Source organism: Haematobia irritans, chromosome 2 (genome assembly GCF_050003625.1).
Source record: "Haematobia irritans isolate KBUSLIRL chromosome 2, ASM5000362v1, whole genome shotgun sequence".
NCBI classification, from domain to species: Eukaryota; Metazoa; Arthropoda; class Insecta; order Diptera; family Muscidae; genus Haematobia; species Haematobia irritans.
The window spans coordinates 41,785,428-41,803,918 of NC_134398.1; the positions used below are offsets into that span (position 1 = coordinate 41,785,428).

Below are 18,491 nucleotides of genomic sequence, written 5' to 3' on the forward strand. Positions count from 1 at the left end.
TTCTTAGTATAATTTATTGTTTTTTTTTTCTTTTTCACTTTTTAGTATATGTTAGATGTACAACTTTCCATTAATAAACCACTTATATTGGATTTACCTCCTACATTTGTATCCACCATGATTAGTTTGGTAAAGACACGAAGAGAGTCTTTCAGTGCCATATTGAAAGCTATCGCCGATGATGATAACGGTATGTTACAAATGGGAATTGAAAATTCCGACGATTACTATATACCATATGCCTTTTTTCGCTTTCAGAATATAGAAAATCTTTGGTATCTATTGCGCTATTACCATTCCTATTCCCACCGCCAATTGTAAAATGTCAAAATGGTCCATTAAAATTGACTAAAACGGAGTGCATGGATTCGTTTATAAATCATTTTGAGGTATGTATTGTATTTCTAACAATAGTAATCCATATTCCAGTTCAATAAGAACATATCGTTTAAAATTATTATTTGTTGCTTTATGTTCTATACACACAAAAAATAATATCACCAAAATTTTTTCATTTAAAATCTTAATTGAATTTGAAAAACTAGTTAATAAAAAAATTTAATGTATTTCATATGTTTTACTTTTTTACAGGACGTTGAATCGGCAGAAATTGGAGTTACAAATATTTTATCCAAGCAAACCGAAGGTTTAAGACCTTTCATCGTTTTTATAGGCTCACCAGTGACAATTTCTTGGCTTGTCGTCGGTTCCACTAAGTATTCATTTAATGACATTGGTTCCTGTTTGAAAGGAGCTCTAGCCGCATACATAGCCCTAAAACTAGAATATCCCTATGCATCGCAAAAACCATGGTTCTTGTTACAGAAATACATATTTAATATATCTTTACCAGCGGATCATTTAATGGATCATAAGGTGAAAACAATTGCCAATGATTTAAATTTAATGGAAAGATAAGTGCAATGCTATTTATAAATTAGGTTATAATATCGATATTTTTCTTTTAATAAAAATATTGATACACAAAATTTATATAGTCTAGGTTTTATTTAGTACAACGTACAACGTTAAGACGTTTGTGAAATTGAAAAGTTCTATTTATCAATATGAGATTCGATCTCATATTAATATGATTCAGAGTCTTTCACACCCAAAACATAAGGAGAACACCCTCCCTTTCTCCGATGGCGGATATCCGAACGGCCAATGTCTTCTGCAGACAATTTGTCAAGCATTATCAGATTGCAGGTCGAGCAGAAGGCGAATGTTCCGTGTACTTCAGTTCAGACAAGATAGCCTTCATATGGTCATTAGGAGAATGAATTCCTGGCGATAAAGACCGCAGAGAGCAATTGATTCAGATGTTTGCTTTATAAATAAAAAAAATGTTATTTTTACGCCAAACATATTATGTTTACTGCAAAAATATTTTTGTTACACCAAACATGTTGTTTTTACTACAAACATGTTTGCAACAAACATGCTATTTTTATTACAAAAAATTTCTTTTTAAAGCAAGTATATCATTTTTACTGCAAAAAGATTTTAGTTACACCAAACATGTTATTTTGTACTGCAAACGTATTATTTTTCAGCAAACCTGTTTTTGTTGCACCAAACATGTTATTTTTACTACAAACATGTTATGTTTGCAGCAAATATGTTATTTTGTTTTGCAAAAATATTATTATTATTATTATTGCTGCCAAACCTCAATGTGGACAGCTTCTGATTGCGCTAATGTCACACTTCGATTTTAGAAAGGATACAAATGAATGTCCATCGCCTGACCAGGAACACAGGTGATGAGAGAATAAGAGCGCCATTTTATTGTTAAAGCAAGTATATTATTTTTACTGCAAAAATGTTTTCGTTACACCAAACATGTTATTTTTACTGCAAACGTATTATTTTTCAGCAAACCTGTTTTTTTTGCATCAAACATGTTATTTTTACTACAAACATATTATATTTGCAGCAAAGATTTTATTTTTTTTTGCAAAAATTTTAATATTACTGCCAAACCTCAAAGTGGACAGCTTCTGATTGCGCTAATGTCACACTTCGATTTTAGAAAGGATACCAAATGAATGTCCATCGCCTGATCAGGAACACCAGTGATGACAGAATAAGAGCGCCATTGGAGGCGACGCATACGTTTCGGTGTATCAGAAAGCAATAAATAACAGTGCAGTGTTGTAGTGGAAGGAAAATCACCATGGGTAGGTTAGGTATAGTGGCAGCCCGATATATTCAGTCCATTGTGATAATCTGGTATCACTGAGAGGGGATAAACTACAACTATAAAACTTTTTGGTGTTCGATCGGAAATGGGATTGAACCCATGACCGTTTTCATACAAGGCTGGCATAACCAGGGATCCAACTTTAGGTACCTTGTCATTGAGCTCAACACAGAAACGGGCAGCACTCAGTGATAGGAGAAAAGTTCACCACTGTGGACTGAATAGTCTAAGTGAGCCTGATACATCGGGCTGCCACTATATCTAACCTAACATAATTATGGTGAAATATAAATTTACTATGGTGAGAAAAAATTGCTAGTTTGCTGTACTCATTTCTTTCACAATAAAACTAAACCATGTGATTTCGTAAATATCAAAAATTTTCAACAAATGTCAAATTTCTTACTAGCCTCTTGGGATAGTCTTACTAGCCCCTTGGGATAGTCAATCAGCTCGATTTACGTCTAATCGAGGTGACCTTGATTTGGTTTCATGAGCTTTGCCAGTTTGAATTCTTGAATTCATCTAGACCATGGTTGCCATGCGAACCAAAAGTAACCTACCAACATTTTGAGAAAATTTTATCAAAAAATTACTAAAAGAAAATTTTGTCAAAATTTTATTTCTAGAGAAATATTACTCAAAATTTTATTTCCATAGAAAATTTTGTAAATTTTATTTCTAGAGAAAATTTTGTCAAAATTTTATTTCTAGAGAAAATTTTGTCAAAATTTTATTTCTAGAGAAAATTTTGTCAAAATTTTATTTCTAGAGAAAATTTTGTCAAATTTTTTTTCTATAGAAAAAATTTTCAAAATTTTATTTCTATAGAAAGTTTTGTAAATATATTATTTCCTCTTAGTTGAAAAATCTACCAAAACATCAAGAATTCTACCAATAAAAAATCTACCATTTTTGGTAGAATTCTATACCGTGGATGTATACCAAAATATGGCTGATCTCTTTACGGACAGAAAATACTAGATTTCCAATGTCACGAACATGGAATAAAAGTAGCGGCAACTTAACCCTCTAATGCCCAAGCCCGCCTTTAGGCGGTCTTCATTTAATAAGGAAGCTTTTAGTAAAATACACCTTAAGACAACAAAAATGGACAAAATAAAAAGAAAATTTATTTGAAACTATTCAAGAGGCTTTGCAGCATATGCTGAATTTTACGGTATAATTTTTTTTTGCTTAGTTCTCTTGCTTTTGTGTCGTTAACATTGAACATTTAATCAGCTGGGAAAAAATTGGGGCATTAGAGGGTTAATGCTCAAGAAGTCAAAAGGGGATAGGAAGGTGACCTGCCGGCAGACAAAAACATTTCAGCCAAAATTTTATTTCTATAGAAAATTTTGCCAAAATCTTAGTTCTATAGAGCCACCGTGGTGCCCGCCTTGCATACACAAGGTCATGGGTTCGATTCCTGCTTCGACCGAACACCAAAAAGTTTTTCAGCGGTGGATTATCCCACCTCAGTAATGCTGGTGACATTTCTGAGGGTTTCAAAGCTCTAAGTGGTTTCACTGCAATGTGGAACGCCGTTCGGACTCGGCTATAAAAAGGAGGTCTCTTGTCATTGAGCTTAACATGGAATCGGGCAGCAATCAGTGATAAGAGAGAAGTTCAATGTGGTATCACAATGCAATAGTCTAAGTGAGCCTGATACATCGGGCTGCCACCTAACCTAACCTAATCTAGTTCTATAGAAAACTTTGTCAAAGTTTTATTTCTATATAGACATTTTTTTGTAAAAAAAAGGTTTCAAATTTTTTTCTATAAAAAAAATATTGTCAAATTTTTTCTATAGAAAACTTTGTCAAAATTTTATTTCTTAAGAAAATAAAATTCTATAAAAAATTTTATCAAAATTTTTGTTTCAATAGAAAATTTTGTCAACATTTTTGTTTCAATACAAAATTTTGTCAACATTTTTGTTTCAATAGAAAATTTTGTCAAAATTTTATTTCTATAGAAAATTCTGTCAAAATTTTATTTCTAGATAAAAAGTTTTGTCAACATTTTTGTTTCAATAGAAAATTTTGTCAACATTTTTGTTTCAATAGAAAATTTTGTCAAAATTGTTGCTTCTATAGAAAATTTTATTTCTATAGAAAATTTTGTCAAAATTTTATTTCTATAGAAAATTTTGTCAAAATTTTATTTCTATAGAAAATTTTATCAACATTTTATTTCAATAGAAAATTTTATCAAAATTTTATTTCTATAGAAAATTTTGTCAAAATTTTATTTCTATAGAAAATTTTGTCAAAATTTTACTTCTATAGAAGATTTTGTCAAAATTTTATTTCTAGATAAAAAATTTTGTCAACATTTTTGTTTCAATAGAAAATTTTGTCAAAATTTTTGTTTCAATAGAAAATTTTGTCAAAATTTTTGCTTCTATAGAAAATTTTATTTCCATAGAAAATTTAGTCAAAATTTTATTTCTATAGAAAATTTTATCAAAATTTTATTTCTATAGAAAATTTTATCAAAATTTTATTTCTATACAAAATTTTGTCAAAATTTTATTTCTATAGAAAATTTTGTCAAAATTTTACTTCTATAGAAGATTTTGTCAAAATTTTATTTCTACAGAAAATTTTGTCAAAATTTTATTTCTTAAGAAAATAAAATTCTATAAAAAATTTTATCAAAATTTTTGTTTCAATAGTAAATTTTGTCAACATTTTTGTTTCAATAGAAAATTTTGTCAAAATTTTTGTTTCAATAGAAAATTTTGTCAAAATTTTATTTCTATAGAAAATTGCGTCACAATTTTATTTCTATAGAAAATTTTGTGAAAATTTTATTTCTGTAGAAAATTTTGTCAAAATTTTATTTTTATAGAATCAGGTGATTTATTTCTTTAGAAAATTTTGTCAAAATTTTATTTCTACAGAAAATTTTGTCAAAATTTTACTTCTATAGAAAATTTTGTCAAAATTTAATTTCTATAGAAAATTTTGTCAAAATTTTATTTCTTAAGAAAATAAAATTCTATAAAAAATTTTATCAAAATTTTTGTTTCAATAGAAAATTTTGTCAACATTTTTGTTTCAATAGAAAATTTTGTCAAAATTTTATTTCTATAGAAAATTTTGTCAAAATTTTTGTTTCTATAGAAAATTTTGTCAAAATTTTATTTTTGTAGAAAATTTTGTCAAAGTTTTATCTCTATAGAAAATATTGTCAAAATTTAATTTCTATAGCAAATATTGTCAAAATTATATTTCTATAGAAAATTTTGTCAAAACTTTATTTCTATAGAAAATTTTGTCAAAATTTTATTTCTAGAGAAAATTTTGTCAAAATTTTATTTTTATAAAAAATTTATTTCTTGTGTCAAAATTTTATTTCTATATGGAATATTTTGTCAAAATTTTATTTCTATAGAAAATTTTGTCAAAGTTTTATATCTGTAGAAAATATTGTCAAAATTTAATTTCTATAGAAAATTTTGTCAAAACTTTATTTCTATAGACAATTGTGTCACAATTTTATTTCTATAGAACATTTTGTGAAAATTTTATTTCTGTAGAAAATTTTGTCACAATTTTATTTTTATAGAAAACTTAGTCAAAATTTTATTTCGATAGAAAATTTTGTCAAAATGTTATTTCTATAGAAAATTTTGTCAAAATTTTATTTCTATAGAAAATTTTGTCAAAATTTTATTTCTATAGAATATTTTGTCAAAATTTTATTTCGATAGAAAATTTTGTCAAAATTTTATTTCTATAGAAAATTTTGTCAAAATTTTATTTCTATAGAAAATTTTTTCAAAATTTTATTTCTATAGAAAATTTTGTCAAAATTTTATTTCTATAGAAAATTTTTTCAAAATTTTATTTTTATAAAAAATTTTATTTCTTGTGTCAAAATTTTATTTCTATATGGAATATTTTGTCAAAATTTTATTTCTATAGAAAATTTTGTCAAAATTTTATTTCTATAGAAAATTTTGTCAAAATTTTATTTCTATAGAAAATTTTGTCAAAGTTTTATCTCTGTAGAAAATATTGTCAAAATTTAATTTCTATAGAAAATTTTGTCAAAACTTTATTTCTATAGAAAATTGCGTCACAATTTTATTTCTATAGAAAATTATGTGAAAATGTTATTTCTGTAGAAAATTTTGTCAAAATTTTATTTTTATAGAATCAGGTGATTTATTTCTATAGAAAATTTTGTCAAAATTTTATTTCTATAGAAAATTTTGTCAAAATTTTACTTCTATAGAAAATTTTGTCAAAATGTTATTTCTATAGAAAATTTTGTCAACATTTTATTTCTTAAGAAAATAAAATTCTATAAAAAATTTTATCAAAATTTTTGTTTCAATTTTGTCAACATTTTTGTTTCAATAGAAAATTTTGTCAAAATTTTATTTCTATAGAAAATTTTGTCAAAATTTTTGTTTCTATAGAAAATTTTGTCAACATTTTATTTTTGTAGAAAATTTTGTCAAAGTTTTATCTCTATAGAAAATATTGTCAAAATTTAATTTCTATAGCAAATATTGTCAAAATTATATTTCTATAGAAAATTTTGTCAAAACTTTATTTCTATAGAAAATTTTGTCAAAATTTTATTTCTAGAGAAAATTTTGTCAAAATTTTATTCTTATAAAAAGTTTTATTTCTTGTGTCAAAATTTTATTTCTATATCGAATATTTTATTTCGATAGAAAATTTTGTCAAAATTTTATTTCTATAAAAAAATTTGTCAACATTTTATTTCTATAGAAAATTTTGTCAAAATTTTATTTCTATAGAATATTTTGTCAAAATTTTATTTCTATAGAAAATTTTGTCAAAATGTTATTTCTATAGAAAATTTTGTCAAAATTTTATTTCTATAGAAAATTTTGTCAACATTTTATTTCTGTAGAAAATTTTGTCAAAATTTTATTTCTGTAGAAAATGTTGTCAAAATTTTATTTATGTAGAAAATTTTGTAAAAATTTTATTTCTATAGAAAATTTTGTGAAAATTTTTTTTCTATAAAATATTTATAAAGTACCTCTTTGCAAAATCTACATAAAAGTTCCCGGTTTTTTGTTCTCGAACTCATTCGAGTAATGCAAATAAAAATCCTTAGAATTTAGTAATTTCCTAAATTCTTAAAAACAAACAATTCCCAGAGATTAATACAACAAAAATTACCAATCTAACTGTTTGGATTAAAAACCTTTTATATATTCCAAGAATTATTTTCAATAATTTTCGTCCGAAATGTATACTTAATTCGTTTAAATTTCTTTGGAATTGATCGATTAAAATCGTCGTAAATTCTGAAAAGAAATCTTTTGGTATTCCCTTCTTAATGATTGATTCTGATGACCATTGGTGGGGGTACATGCTTATGGTGATAAGAAGAATGCATTTTTGTTTGTTTTCAATTTTGATATTCGAATGAAAATGAAATTTTAAGGTGATACAGTTCACAAAAAGAGAGATTAATTTGTGTACAGAGAGAAAGATGATAAGAAAAATCATCGAAATTTCTTCTCACTATAAATAAAACGAGCAAATCAGAAATTTCAAACACATCGTTGGCAAATCTTAAACACTAAACAGCAATACAATCGGAAAATTTTAAAAATTAAAATCATGAATAAATCATTCATTATTTTAGTGCTTGCCTTGGCCGTACAGGTAATTCATTCGATTAAATTATATAACTTGAAATCCCGATTCACATATATTTTTTTTTTTAACACAGGTGACTTTGGGAGCCCCTCGTACCGCTGTGCATACATCAAATGTCATTTCCCCCGAATCAGGAGATGTGAATAGTAACCAACGTTTTGACTTTGTCGAAGATGTCTATGAAAATCTACAAAATACTGTATGGTCTAAGGCCATCTATGAACAAGCTTCTGAATATCTACAAGGAGTGAAATCTTGGTCTCAATCAAATGAAAAACTAAAGGAATCTTCGATTTATGGTGATCTACAAAAACACTTGGATAACTGTTTGAATCTTCTAAAAGAGCTTTCGGCCAATCCAGAGGATTGCAAGAAACAATGGTCTTTGAAAAAGGAACATGATGAGATCCGGCAATTATTTGATTCGGTCGATGATGCAAAACTTCGTCGTGGATGGGTGGAAAAATACATGAATTTTGTTACACCTTTACGTGTGGAGGTCACATCCGCCTATGAGAAATTCTATTCACATTTGACCAGTGAAGTGGAAAGCTATTTATCTTCGGCAAATGTTTCCTCAAAGGATGAGCTACGCGAATGGCTTGGAAAATTCAAAAGGCAAACTGATCATGTCAAGAAACAAAAGCTGGTTATGGAATTATTGGCTCTATTTCCCAATGAGAGACAAGTTTTGGATGCCAAATGTGAAGTTCAATATTCAAATGGATTGTAAATTAAAACGAAATACATCCGTGTAATGTGGTAGCAAAAAACAAAAAAGAAAATTGTTACATGCGAAAGAAAATAAAAATACATTCTTAAAAACTCTGATTTGATCTATTGAATTATTCTCTTCTGGTGACGCTGTAATTGTTCAGTGGGGGCGTAAATTCCCACTAAGTTTATATGGGGTTTTGTGGGGTTGGAATTTAGGTCGGTATAGACCTTTCAATTTTTCACTATATATATATATATGAGGTCGACTTTGACCTCTGTAAATGTCACTGATGTCCGTCCGATTTTTTACCACACTTTGCCTTTTTTGATCTTTGATTTAAAACACCTTTGTTTATTTGATTTTGATTTTTATACCCTCCACCTTAGGATGGGGGTATATTAACTTTGTCATTCCGTTTGCAACACATCGAAATATTGCTCTAAGACCCCATAAAGTACACGCAAAGAAAAAAAAAAACAAGTAAGGAAAGTCTAAAGTCGGGCGGGGCCGACTATATTATACCCTGCACCACTTTGTAGATCTAAATTTTCGATACCATATCACATATGTCAAATGTGTTGGGTTTGTCCCAAATACATACATTTAAATATCACTCGATTTGGACAGAATTTGATAGACTTTTACAAAATCTATAGACTCAAAATTTAAGTTGGCTAATGCACTAGGGTGGAACACAATTTTAGTAAAAACAAGTAAGGAAAGTCTAAAGTCGGGCGGGCCGACTATATTATACCCTGCACCACTTAGTAGATCTAAATTTTCGATACCATATCACATCCGTCAAACGTGTTGGGGGCTATATATAAAGGTTTGTCCCAAATAAATACATTTAAATATCACTCGCTCTGGACAGGATTTGATAGACTTGTACAAAATCTATAGACTCAAAATTTAAGTCGGCTAATGCACTAGGGTGGAACACAATGTTAGTACAAAAATATGGAAAACATTTAAATCTGAAGCAATTTTAAGGAAACTTCGCAAAAGTTTATTTATGATTTATCACTCGATATATATTTATTAGAAGTTTAGGAAAATTAGAGTCATTTTTACAACTTTTCGACTCAGCAGTGGCGATTTTACAAGGAAAATTTTGGTATTTTGACCATTTTTGTCGAAATCAGAAAAAATATATATGTGAGTTATATCTAAATCTGAAACGACTTCAACCAAATTTGGCACACATGACTATATTACCAATTGTACTCCTAGTGCAAAATTTCAACCAAATTGGGCCAAAACTCTGGCTTCTGGGGCCATATAAGCCCATATCGGGCGAAAAATATATATGGAAGCTATATCAAAATCTAAACCGATTTCAATCAAATTTGGTACACATGACTACACTACTAATTGTACTTCTAGTGCAAAATTTCAACCAAATTGGGCCAAAACTCTGGCTTCTAGGACCATATTAGTCAATATCGGGCGAAAGATATATATGGGAGCTATATTTAAATCTGAACCGATTTCAATAATATTTAGCGCACTTGACTACACTACTAATTGTACTCCTCGTGCAAAATTTCAAGCAAATCGGGATTAAACTCTGGCTTCTGGATCCATATAAGTGCATATCGGGCGAAAGATATATATGGGAGCTATATCTAAATATGAACCGATTTCTTCCAAAATCAATAGGGTTCTATTCTGACCCAAAGTAGGAACATGTGCCAAATTTGAAGGCGATTGGACTTAAATTGCGACCTAGACTTTGATCACAAAAATGTGTTCACGGACGGACCGACGGACGGACGGACGGACAGACTGACAGACGGACAGACGGACATGGTTATATCGACTCAGGGAACCACCCCGAGCATTATTGCCAAAGACACCATGTGTCTATCTCGTCTCCTTCTGGGTGTTACAAACATATGCACTAACTTATAATACCCTGTTCCACAGTGTGGCGCAGGGTATAAAAATATGGGAAACATTTAAATCTCAAGCAATTTTAAGGAAACTTCGCAAAGTTTATTTATGATATATATGTATATATATGTATTAGAAGTTTAGGAAAATTAGAGTCATTTTTACAACTTTTCGACTAAGCAGTGGATATTTAACAAGGAAAATGTTGGTATTTTGACAATTTTTGTCGAAATCAGAAAAACATATATATGGGAGCTATATCTAAATCTGAACCGATTTCACTCAAATTTGGCACACATGACTATATTACTAATTTACTCCTACTGCAAAATTTCAACCCAATTGGGCCAAAACTCTTGCTTCTGGGGCCATATAAGTCCATATCGGGCGAAAAATATATATGGAAGCTATATCTAAATCTGAACCGATTTCAATCAAATTTGTCGCACATGACTATACTACCAATTGTACTCCTTGTGCAAAATTGCAAGCTAATCGGGATAAAACTCTGGCTTCTGGGTCCATATAAGTGCATATCGGGCGACAGATATATATGGGAGCTATATCTAAATCTGAACTGATTTCTTCCAAAATCAATAGGGTTCTATTCTGACCCAAAGTAGCAACATGTGCCAAATTTGAAGGCGATTGGACTTAAATTGCGACCTAGACTTTGATCACAAAAATGTGTTCACGGACGGACCGACGGACGGACGGACGGACAGACTGACAGACGGACAGACTGACAGACGGACAGACGGACATGGTTATATCGACTCAGGGAACCACCCCGAGCATTATTGCCAAAGACACCATGTGTCTATCTCGTCTCCTTCTGGGTGTTACAAACATATGCACTAACTTATAATACCCTGTTCCACAGTGTGGCGCAGGGTATAAAAATATGGGAAACATTTAACTCTCAAGCAATTTTAAGGAAACTTCACAAAGTTTATTTATGATATATATGTATATATATATGTATTAGAAGTTTAGGAAAATTAGAGTCATTTTTACAACTTTTCGACTAAGCAGTGGATATTTAACAAGGAAAATGTTGGTATTTTGACAATTTTTGTCGAAATCAGAAAAACATATATATGGGAGCTATATCTAAATCTGAACCGATTTCTTCCAAAATCAATAGAGTTCTATTCTGACCCAAAGTAGGAACATGTGCCAAATTTGAAGGCGATTGGACTTAAATTGCGACCTAGACTTTGATCACAAAAATGTGTTCACGGACGGACGGACGGACAGACGGACATGGTTATATCGACTCAGGGACCCACCCTGAGCATTATTGCCAAAGACACCATGTGTCTATCTCGTCTCCTTCTGGGTGTTACAAACATATGCACTAACTTATAATACCCTGTTCCACAGTGTGGCGCAGGGTATAAAAACGTTTGGAAAACGTGTACCGAAAACGTTTTTCATTTGTTAGAGTTTTTTGAATTGCTTCGAAAATTTTAAACTTTTATGATCAAAAAAATTCGTTTGTTACAAAATTTTTATTTTTTCAATAAAAAAAAATATTTTTGAAACAACAACACAGTCCATTTCGTTTATATCAAACACTGTTCTTTTCTGAATTTAGGTCTTTAATAAGACACATTTTACAGTTCAAAATTTAATATACTACAATAAAATGTTGAACATTTTTTCGAAAACTTCCGAACATATCTGGAATATATGTTAAAAAAAAAATAAAAAAACTCTGGTCGAAGCAGGGATCGAACCCACGACCCTTGGCTGCAAGTCGGACGTAGCAACCACTGCTCCACGGTGCCCAACTAAATGTTTGTTTCTGTTAAATAAACTTTGTTTATTCGGTTCGAGGGCGCCGCAAGCTATGCTATATAAATATAACTTATATGGATATTTATCTATTGATGACCATAGCAGGTACATAGCTCAGTGGTTAGTGTGTTGGCTTACAAAGTGCATGGTCCGCGGTTCGATTCTCCGTCCAGGCGAAAGGTAAAAAAAATTTTAAAATTTATTAAATCGTATAATTTCTTCTACATTGTTGGTATTACAGGAAAAGGTGTTAAGAACTAAAAAACCTCGTGGATGTGAGGGAAAATGCAATTAGCAAGAAAACTATTTTTTTTTTAGTTTGTCTTTATGAAATTATTTTTACATCCTGGAAAAGAATAAACGTTTATCACAAAAAGTATATACTTTTCTTCCAAATACACTTCCTTACAGCGAAAAGCAAATGAGAAAAGAACTTTGTTTATCTAAAATTTCGTTTGGGAGGAAGGAATTATTTTTTGGGGTGTATATATATTTATATATATATATATATATATATATATATATATATATATATATATATATATATATATATATATATATATATATATATATATATATATATATATATATATATATATATATATATATATATATATATATATATATATATATATATATATATATATATATATATATATATATATATATATATATATATATATATATATTCTGGGTCGTGGTGAAATTCTGAGTCGATCTGAACATGTCCGTCTGTCTGTCCGTCTGTTGAAATTACGCTAACTTCCGAACGAAACAAGTTATCGACTTGAAACTTGGCACAAGTAGTTGTTATTGATGTAGGTCGGATGGTATTGCAAATGGGCCATATCGGTCCACTTTTACGTATAGCCCCCATATAAACGGACCCCAAATTTGGCTTGCGGATCTTCTAAGGGAAGCAAATTTTATCCGATACGGCTGAAATTTAGTACATGGTGTTCGTATATGGTCTCTAACAACCATGCAAAAATTGGTCCACATCGGTCCATAATTACATATTGCCCCCATATAAATCGATCCTCCGATTTGGTTTGCGGAGCTTCTAAGAGAAGCAAATTTCATCCGATCCGGCTGAAATTTGGTACATGGTGTTAGTATATGGTCTCTAACAACCATTCAAGAATTGGTCCACATCGACCCATAATTATATATAGCCCCCATATAAGCCGATCCCCAGATTTGTGCTCCGGAGCCTCTTAGAGGAGCAAAATTCATCCGATCCGGTTGAAATTTGGTACGTGGTGTTAGTATATGGTCTCTAACAACCATGCAAGAATTGGTCCATATCGGTCCATAATTATATATAGCCCCCATATAAACCGTTCCCCAGATTTGATCTCCGGAGTCTCTTGGAGGAGCAAAATTCATCCGATACGGTTGAAATTTGCAACGTGGTGTTAGTATAAGGCCGCTAATAACCATACCAAAATTGGTCCATATCGGTCTATAGTTATATATAGCCGATCCCCAATCACACAAAAATTGGTCCATATCGGTCTATAGCTATATATAGCCCTCAGATAAATCGATCACCAATCACACAAAAATTGGTCCATATCAAGTTCATAATATAAGCGACCCCCATATTTCAATTCTGGCTCTCTACGTGCCGTGCAAAAGTCCATATCGATTCGTAATTATTTGTAGACTTACCTATACATACCTTTTTGTCTAATATATACCACGTATGGACTAACTCACAATTTAGAAAACGATGTTAAGAAGTTTTTAGAAGTTTCTACGCAATCCAAGGTGAAGGGTACATAAGCTTCGGCCTGGCCGAACTTACGGCCGTATATACTTGTTAGTTTTTAAAATGTTTTCATCCAAATGAACTTCCAAGGCACAACTTCTAAAGCAATGCAAAGGATACAAAAATGGAGTACTTCCATCCTATGACAAGCCCATGTAAAATTCATTGGAGATGATCAAATTTTGCACTACTTCCGTATCACAAATTGGGGATCCAAACTACTTTTTTGGAAGCTCTTTTTTTGCTGGGATCAGGGCTGTGGAGCCGGAGTCGGAGTCTTGGAGTCGGAGTCTGAGGATTTTACTGGAGTCGGAGTCGTAAAAATTTTGCTCGACTCCGGCTGAACCAAATTTTTTAAAACACTTCACATTTTTGTAACTAAGCAAGTTTTTACGCAAATTAGTTTCCATTGCGTTATTCATTCGATCAATGTACGGCATGATTGTAAATGAAAATCAACTTCCAATTACGGCTATCTTTTTATATTTCCTAGAATGTTAGACTGGCAGATGGGCTGAATCGATCCATTTTAATGCCCATATCAATTTATTTGAAATATTTCGAACAATCGATATTATTTTTATTTTAATTTTATTTTAAGGCCATATACATATGTGGAATATTGACAGAAATTTTTTCCAAAGTTGTTTTTTATAGAAAATTTTGTCAAAATGTTATTTCTATAAAAAGTTTTGTCAAAATTTTATTTCTATAGCAAATTTTATCAAATTTTTATTTCTATAAAAAATTTACTCAAAATTGTATTACTATAGAAATATTTTTTTCTATAGAAAATTTAGTCAAAAATTTATTTCTATAGAAAATTGAGTCAAAATTTTGTTTCTATTGAATATTTTGCAAAATTTTATTTCTATATAAAATTTTGCAAAATTTTGTTTGTTACATAAAAATTTTTTTAAAATTTTATTTCTCTTGATAATTTTATTTCTATAAAAATTTAAGTCAAAATTTTATTTCTATAGAAAATTTTGCCAAAATTGTATAGTAATAGATTTTTTTATTAGAAAATTTGGTCAAAATCTTATTTCTATAGAAAATTTTGTCAAAATTTTATTTCTATAGAAAATTTAGTCAAAATTTTGTTTCTGTAGAATATTTTGCAAAATTTTATTTACTACACAAACATTTTTCTAAAATTGTATTTTTATTGATAATTTTTTTCAAAATTTTATTTCTATAAGAAAAAATTGTCAAATTTTATTTCTATAGCAAATTTTCTCAAATTTTTTTTCTTACTGATGCTCACTGATACTCACTGCTATAAAAAATGTATTCAAAATTTTATTACTATAGAAATATTTTTTCTATATAACATTTAGTCAAAATTTTATTTCTATAGAAAATTTAATCAAAATTTTGTTTCTATATAATATTTTGCAAAATTTTATTTCTATAAAAATTTTATTCAAAATTTTATATAGGTCAAAATTTGATTTCTATAGAAAATTTTTCCAAAATTTTATTTCTATAGAAAATTTTGTCAAAATTTTGTTTCTGTAGAAAATTTCTTCAATTTTGCTCGACTCCATAGCCCTGGCTGGGATATTATATAATTTTTTCGAAAGAATCGATGATTTTGTGCATTTAAAGGTTAATGCATTCTAGCGCTTGTCTGACACGTTTGAATGGACTTAGCATTTTTTTGACAAAAATTTAAATAATTTATAGCATTGTATTAATTCTTTCTCTGTTTTGAAATAAAAAAAGTTTAATTTGCCCATTAAAAATATGAAAAAAGCTATTTCTAAAAAATTATATTAAAAGAACTTCCTGTGTAGTTAAAATAAAGAAGATCTTTGGTAGGAGATTTTTGGAAGTGCTTTTAAAGTTGTGCCTTTAGAACAACTTCCAAATTGTTTACCGGGTAACGGTGACTGGTACTTCCCACACACCAGATAAGCCATAATAAAAAAAAAAACAACAACAGCAGTACTTTCGATCCACTCGTAATCATCAGTTATGGGAATCACAGACCATCTTTCAGTAGAGCAAATATGTAAACACTGAAAAAAAGCTTTTTGTTGTTTTAAAGTCTATGTCCTTGATTAAATAACCAATTTGTTTTTAATTATTGTATTATTATATTTTTTTATTAAATTACAAATTTTTCCATGGAAAAGTTTATGATACCCACGTTAGTCCTCAATGAGGGAGCCACCGTGGTGCAATGGTTAGCATGCCCGCCTTGCATACACAAGGTCGTGGGTTCGATTCCTGCTTCGACCGAACACCAAAAAGTTTTTCAGCGGTGGATTATCCCACCTCAGTAATGCTGGTGACATTTCTGAGGATTTCAAAGCTTCTCTAAGTGGTTTCACTGCAAAGTGGAACGCCGTTCGGACTCGGCTATAAAAAGGAGGTCCCTTGTCATTGAGCTTAACATGGAATCGGGCAGCACTCAGTGATAAGAGAGAAGTTCACCAATGTGGTATCACAATGGACTGAATAGTCTAAGTGAGCCTGATACATCGGGCTGCCACCTAACCTAACCTAACCTAGTCCTCAATGAGTTTTCTTTGGCCTTTCGACACTAAAGAAATTTCCTTTCCATGAAATGCAATATATAATATAAAAAATTAATATTGTATGGTTATTAAAGCCATATTTTTTTAACTGTATTATTGACGGGGATGAACCTGAAAAATCTCATTACAAAAATCGGGTTGAGGGCCAGGTTTGGAGCGCATTTATTATTTATTAATATAAGATCATCACTGATAAGAAGAAAATTCAAAAATTTATTGTGCTATAAATATGTTCCTTACTCTCAGTTGAAAATTAGTGTGGTTACAAACATCAAGAGAAACGGTTTACTGAGCGCAATGAGGAAATTTTCTGCAGTCATAGTACTGGCCTTAGCTGTTCAGGTAAATTATAAGGATATTCTAAAAAAAGAATATTTATTTCTAATTAAAATTATTATTACAGCTAGCCTTAAATGCTCCTCTAAACAGTGAGAGTCATGAAATGTCCTTGGAACTTGTGCAAAAAGTTTACGAAAATTTACAAAAAACTCTTTGGTCCCATGAGGTTGTGGATAATATTAAGGACTATTTAAATGAAATCAAAACTTGGTCGTCCACAGATGAAAAACTTCAAGAATCGAAGATTTATGAAAGCCTTACAGAGCACATTGACAATTGTCTAAGTTATTTACAGCGACTCATTGCAGATCCTGGAAATTGTGAAAATCAATGGGCTTTAAGAAATGAACATTCTGCGATTAGATCTTTGCTCAATTCTCCTGAAAATCAAGAAGTTGGTAATATTTGGCTCGAGAAATATTCTAAGTTTGCTGGGGCTACACAAAAACTTTTGAAAAAATCCTTTGATGATTATTTTTCGATGGTTTCAACTGAAATCGATACATTCATCAATGATGCCCAATTGAATTCAGAAATTGTAGCTATGCGAGAATGGAATAAGAAATTTACCGAGGAAACTTCTTATATGAAAAAACGTTGGATGATGGTTGATTTTATGGATATATTGCCCAAGGAAAGGGATGCCTTAAAGGATCATGTTAAATGTGAACTCCAATATTGTATTGGAATTTAAAATGATGGAACAATTAGAGGTAGTGTTTCACAAGCAGCTGTCCACAACACCATGTCCAAATATATAGAATTGTCAGCAATATTCCGGCTAGAGATGCCCAACAAAAATGTTGTTAATATATTTTACCAAAAAACTACCAAATAAAAAAATCTTATTTTGCAGTGTTTGAAAAATGCTTTTTAGGCTTTATTATTTAATATTGACTTTAATGAAAATTTTGTCAAAATTTTATTTTGTTTAATTTTTACTTCTAAAGAAAATGTTCTTTTCTACTGAAACATTTTCATAATTTTCTTTTCAATAAAAAATTTTGTCAAAATTTTATTTCTATAGAAAATTTTGTCAAAATTTTAATTCTATAGAAAATTGTCTCAAAATTTTCATTTTCATAAAAAATTTTGTCAAAATTTTATTTCTATAGAAAATTTTCTCAAAATTTAATTTCTATAGAAAACTTTATCAAGATTTTATTTCTATAGAAAATTTTGTCAAAATTTTATTTCTATAGAAAATTTTGTCAAAATTTTATTTCTATAGAAAATTTTCTCAAAATTTTATTTCTATAGAAAATTTTGTCAAAATTTATATCTATAGAAAATTTTGTCGAAATTTTATTTCTAAAGAAAATTTTGTCAAAATTTTATTTCTATAGACAACTTTCTATAGAAAATTTTCTCAAAATATTATTTTTATAGAAAATTTTGCAAAATTTTATTTCTATAGAACATTTTGTAAAAATTTTATTTCTATAGAGCAGTTGGCAAAATTTTATTTCTATAGAAGATTTTGTCAAAACTTTATTTCTATAGAAAATTTTGTCAAAAATTTCTTTCTATATAAAATTTTATTTCAATA

General features: G+C 29.3%; 3 protein-coding genes across 3 annotated transcripts in view; all 3 read left to right on the forward strand.

The window, feature by feature from the left end:
• Positions 1-993, forward strand: part of LOC142224054 (uncharacterized) — a 28,686-nt gene extending 27,693 nt beyond the window's left edge. The window contains exons 7-9 of the mRNA XM_075293863.1: positions 46-190; positions 259-389; positions 592-993. Of these exons, the coding sequence (XP_075149978.1) occupies positions 46-190; positions 259-389; positions 592-918 (603 nt within the window). The 3' untranslated portion in view covers positions 919-993. The remainder of the gene's footprint in view (positions 1-45; positions 191-258; positions 390-591) is intronic.
• A 6,721-nt stretch (positions 994-7,714) lies between these two features.
• Positions 7,715-8,697, forward strand: LOC142224056 (uncharacterized). Its single transcript, XM_075293865.1, has 2 exons — positions 7,715-7,872; positions 7,940-8,697. The coding sequence occupies exons 1-2, from the start codon at positions 7,828-7,830 to the stop codon at positions 8,597-8,599; spliced, it is 705 nt and encodes a 234-aa protein (XP_075149980.1). The 5' UTR covers positions 7,715-7,827; the 3' UTR covers positions 8,600-8,697.
• An 8,105-nt stretch (positions 8,698-16,802) lies between these two features.
• Positions 16,803-17,809, forward strand: LOC142224057 (uncharacterized). The gene is made up of 2 exons (XM_075293867.1): positions 16,803-16,945; positions 17,007-17,809. The coding sequence occupies exons 1-2, from the start codon at positions 16,901-16,903 to the stop codon at positions 17,634-17,636; spliced, it is 675 nt and encodes a 224-aa protein (XP_075149982.1). The 5' UTR covers positions 16,803-16,900; the 3' UTR covers positions 17,637-17,809.
• Positions 17,810-18,491: the final 682 nt, after the last annotated feature.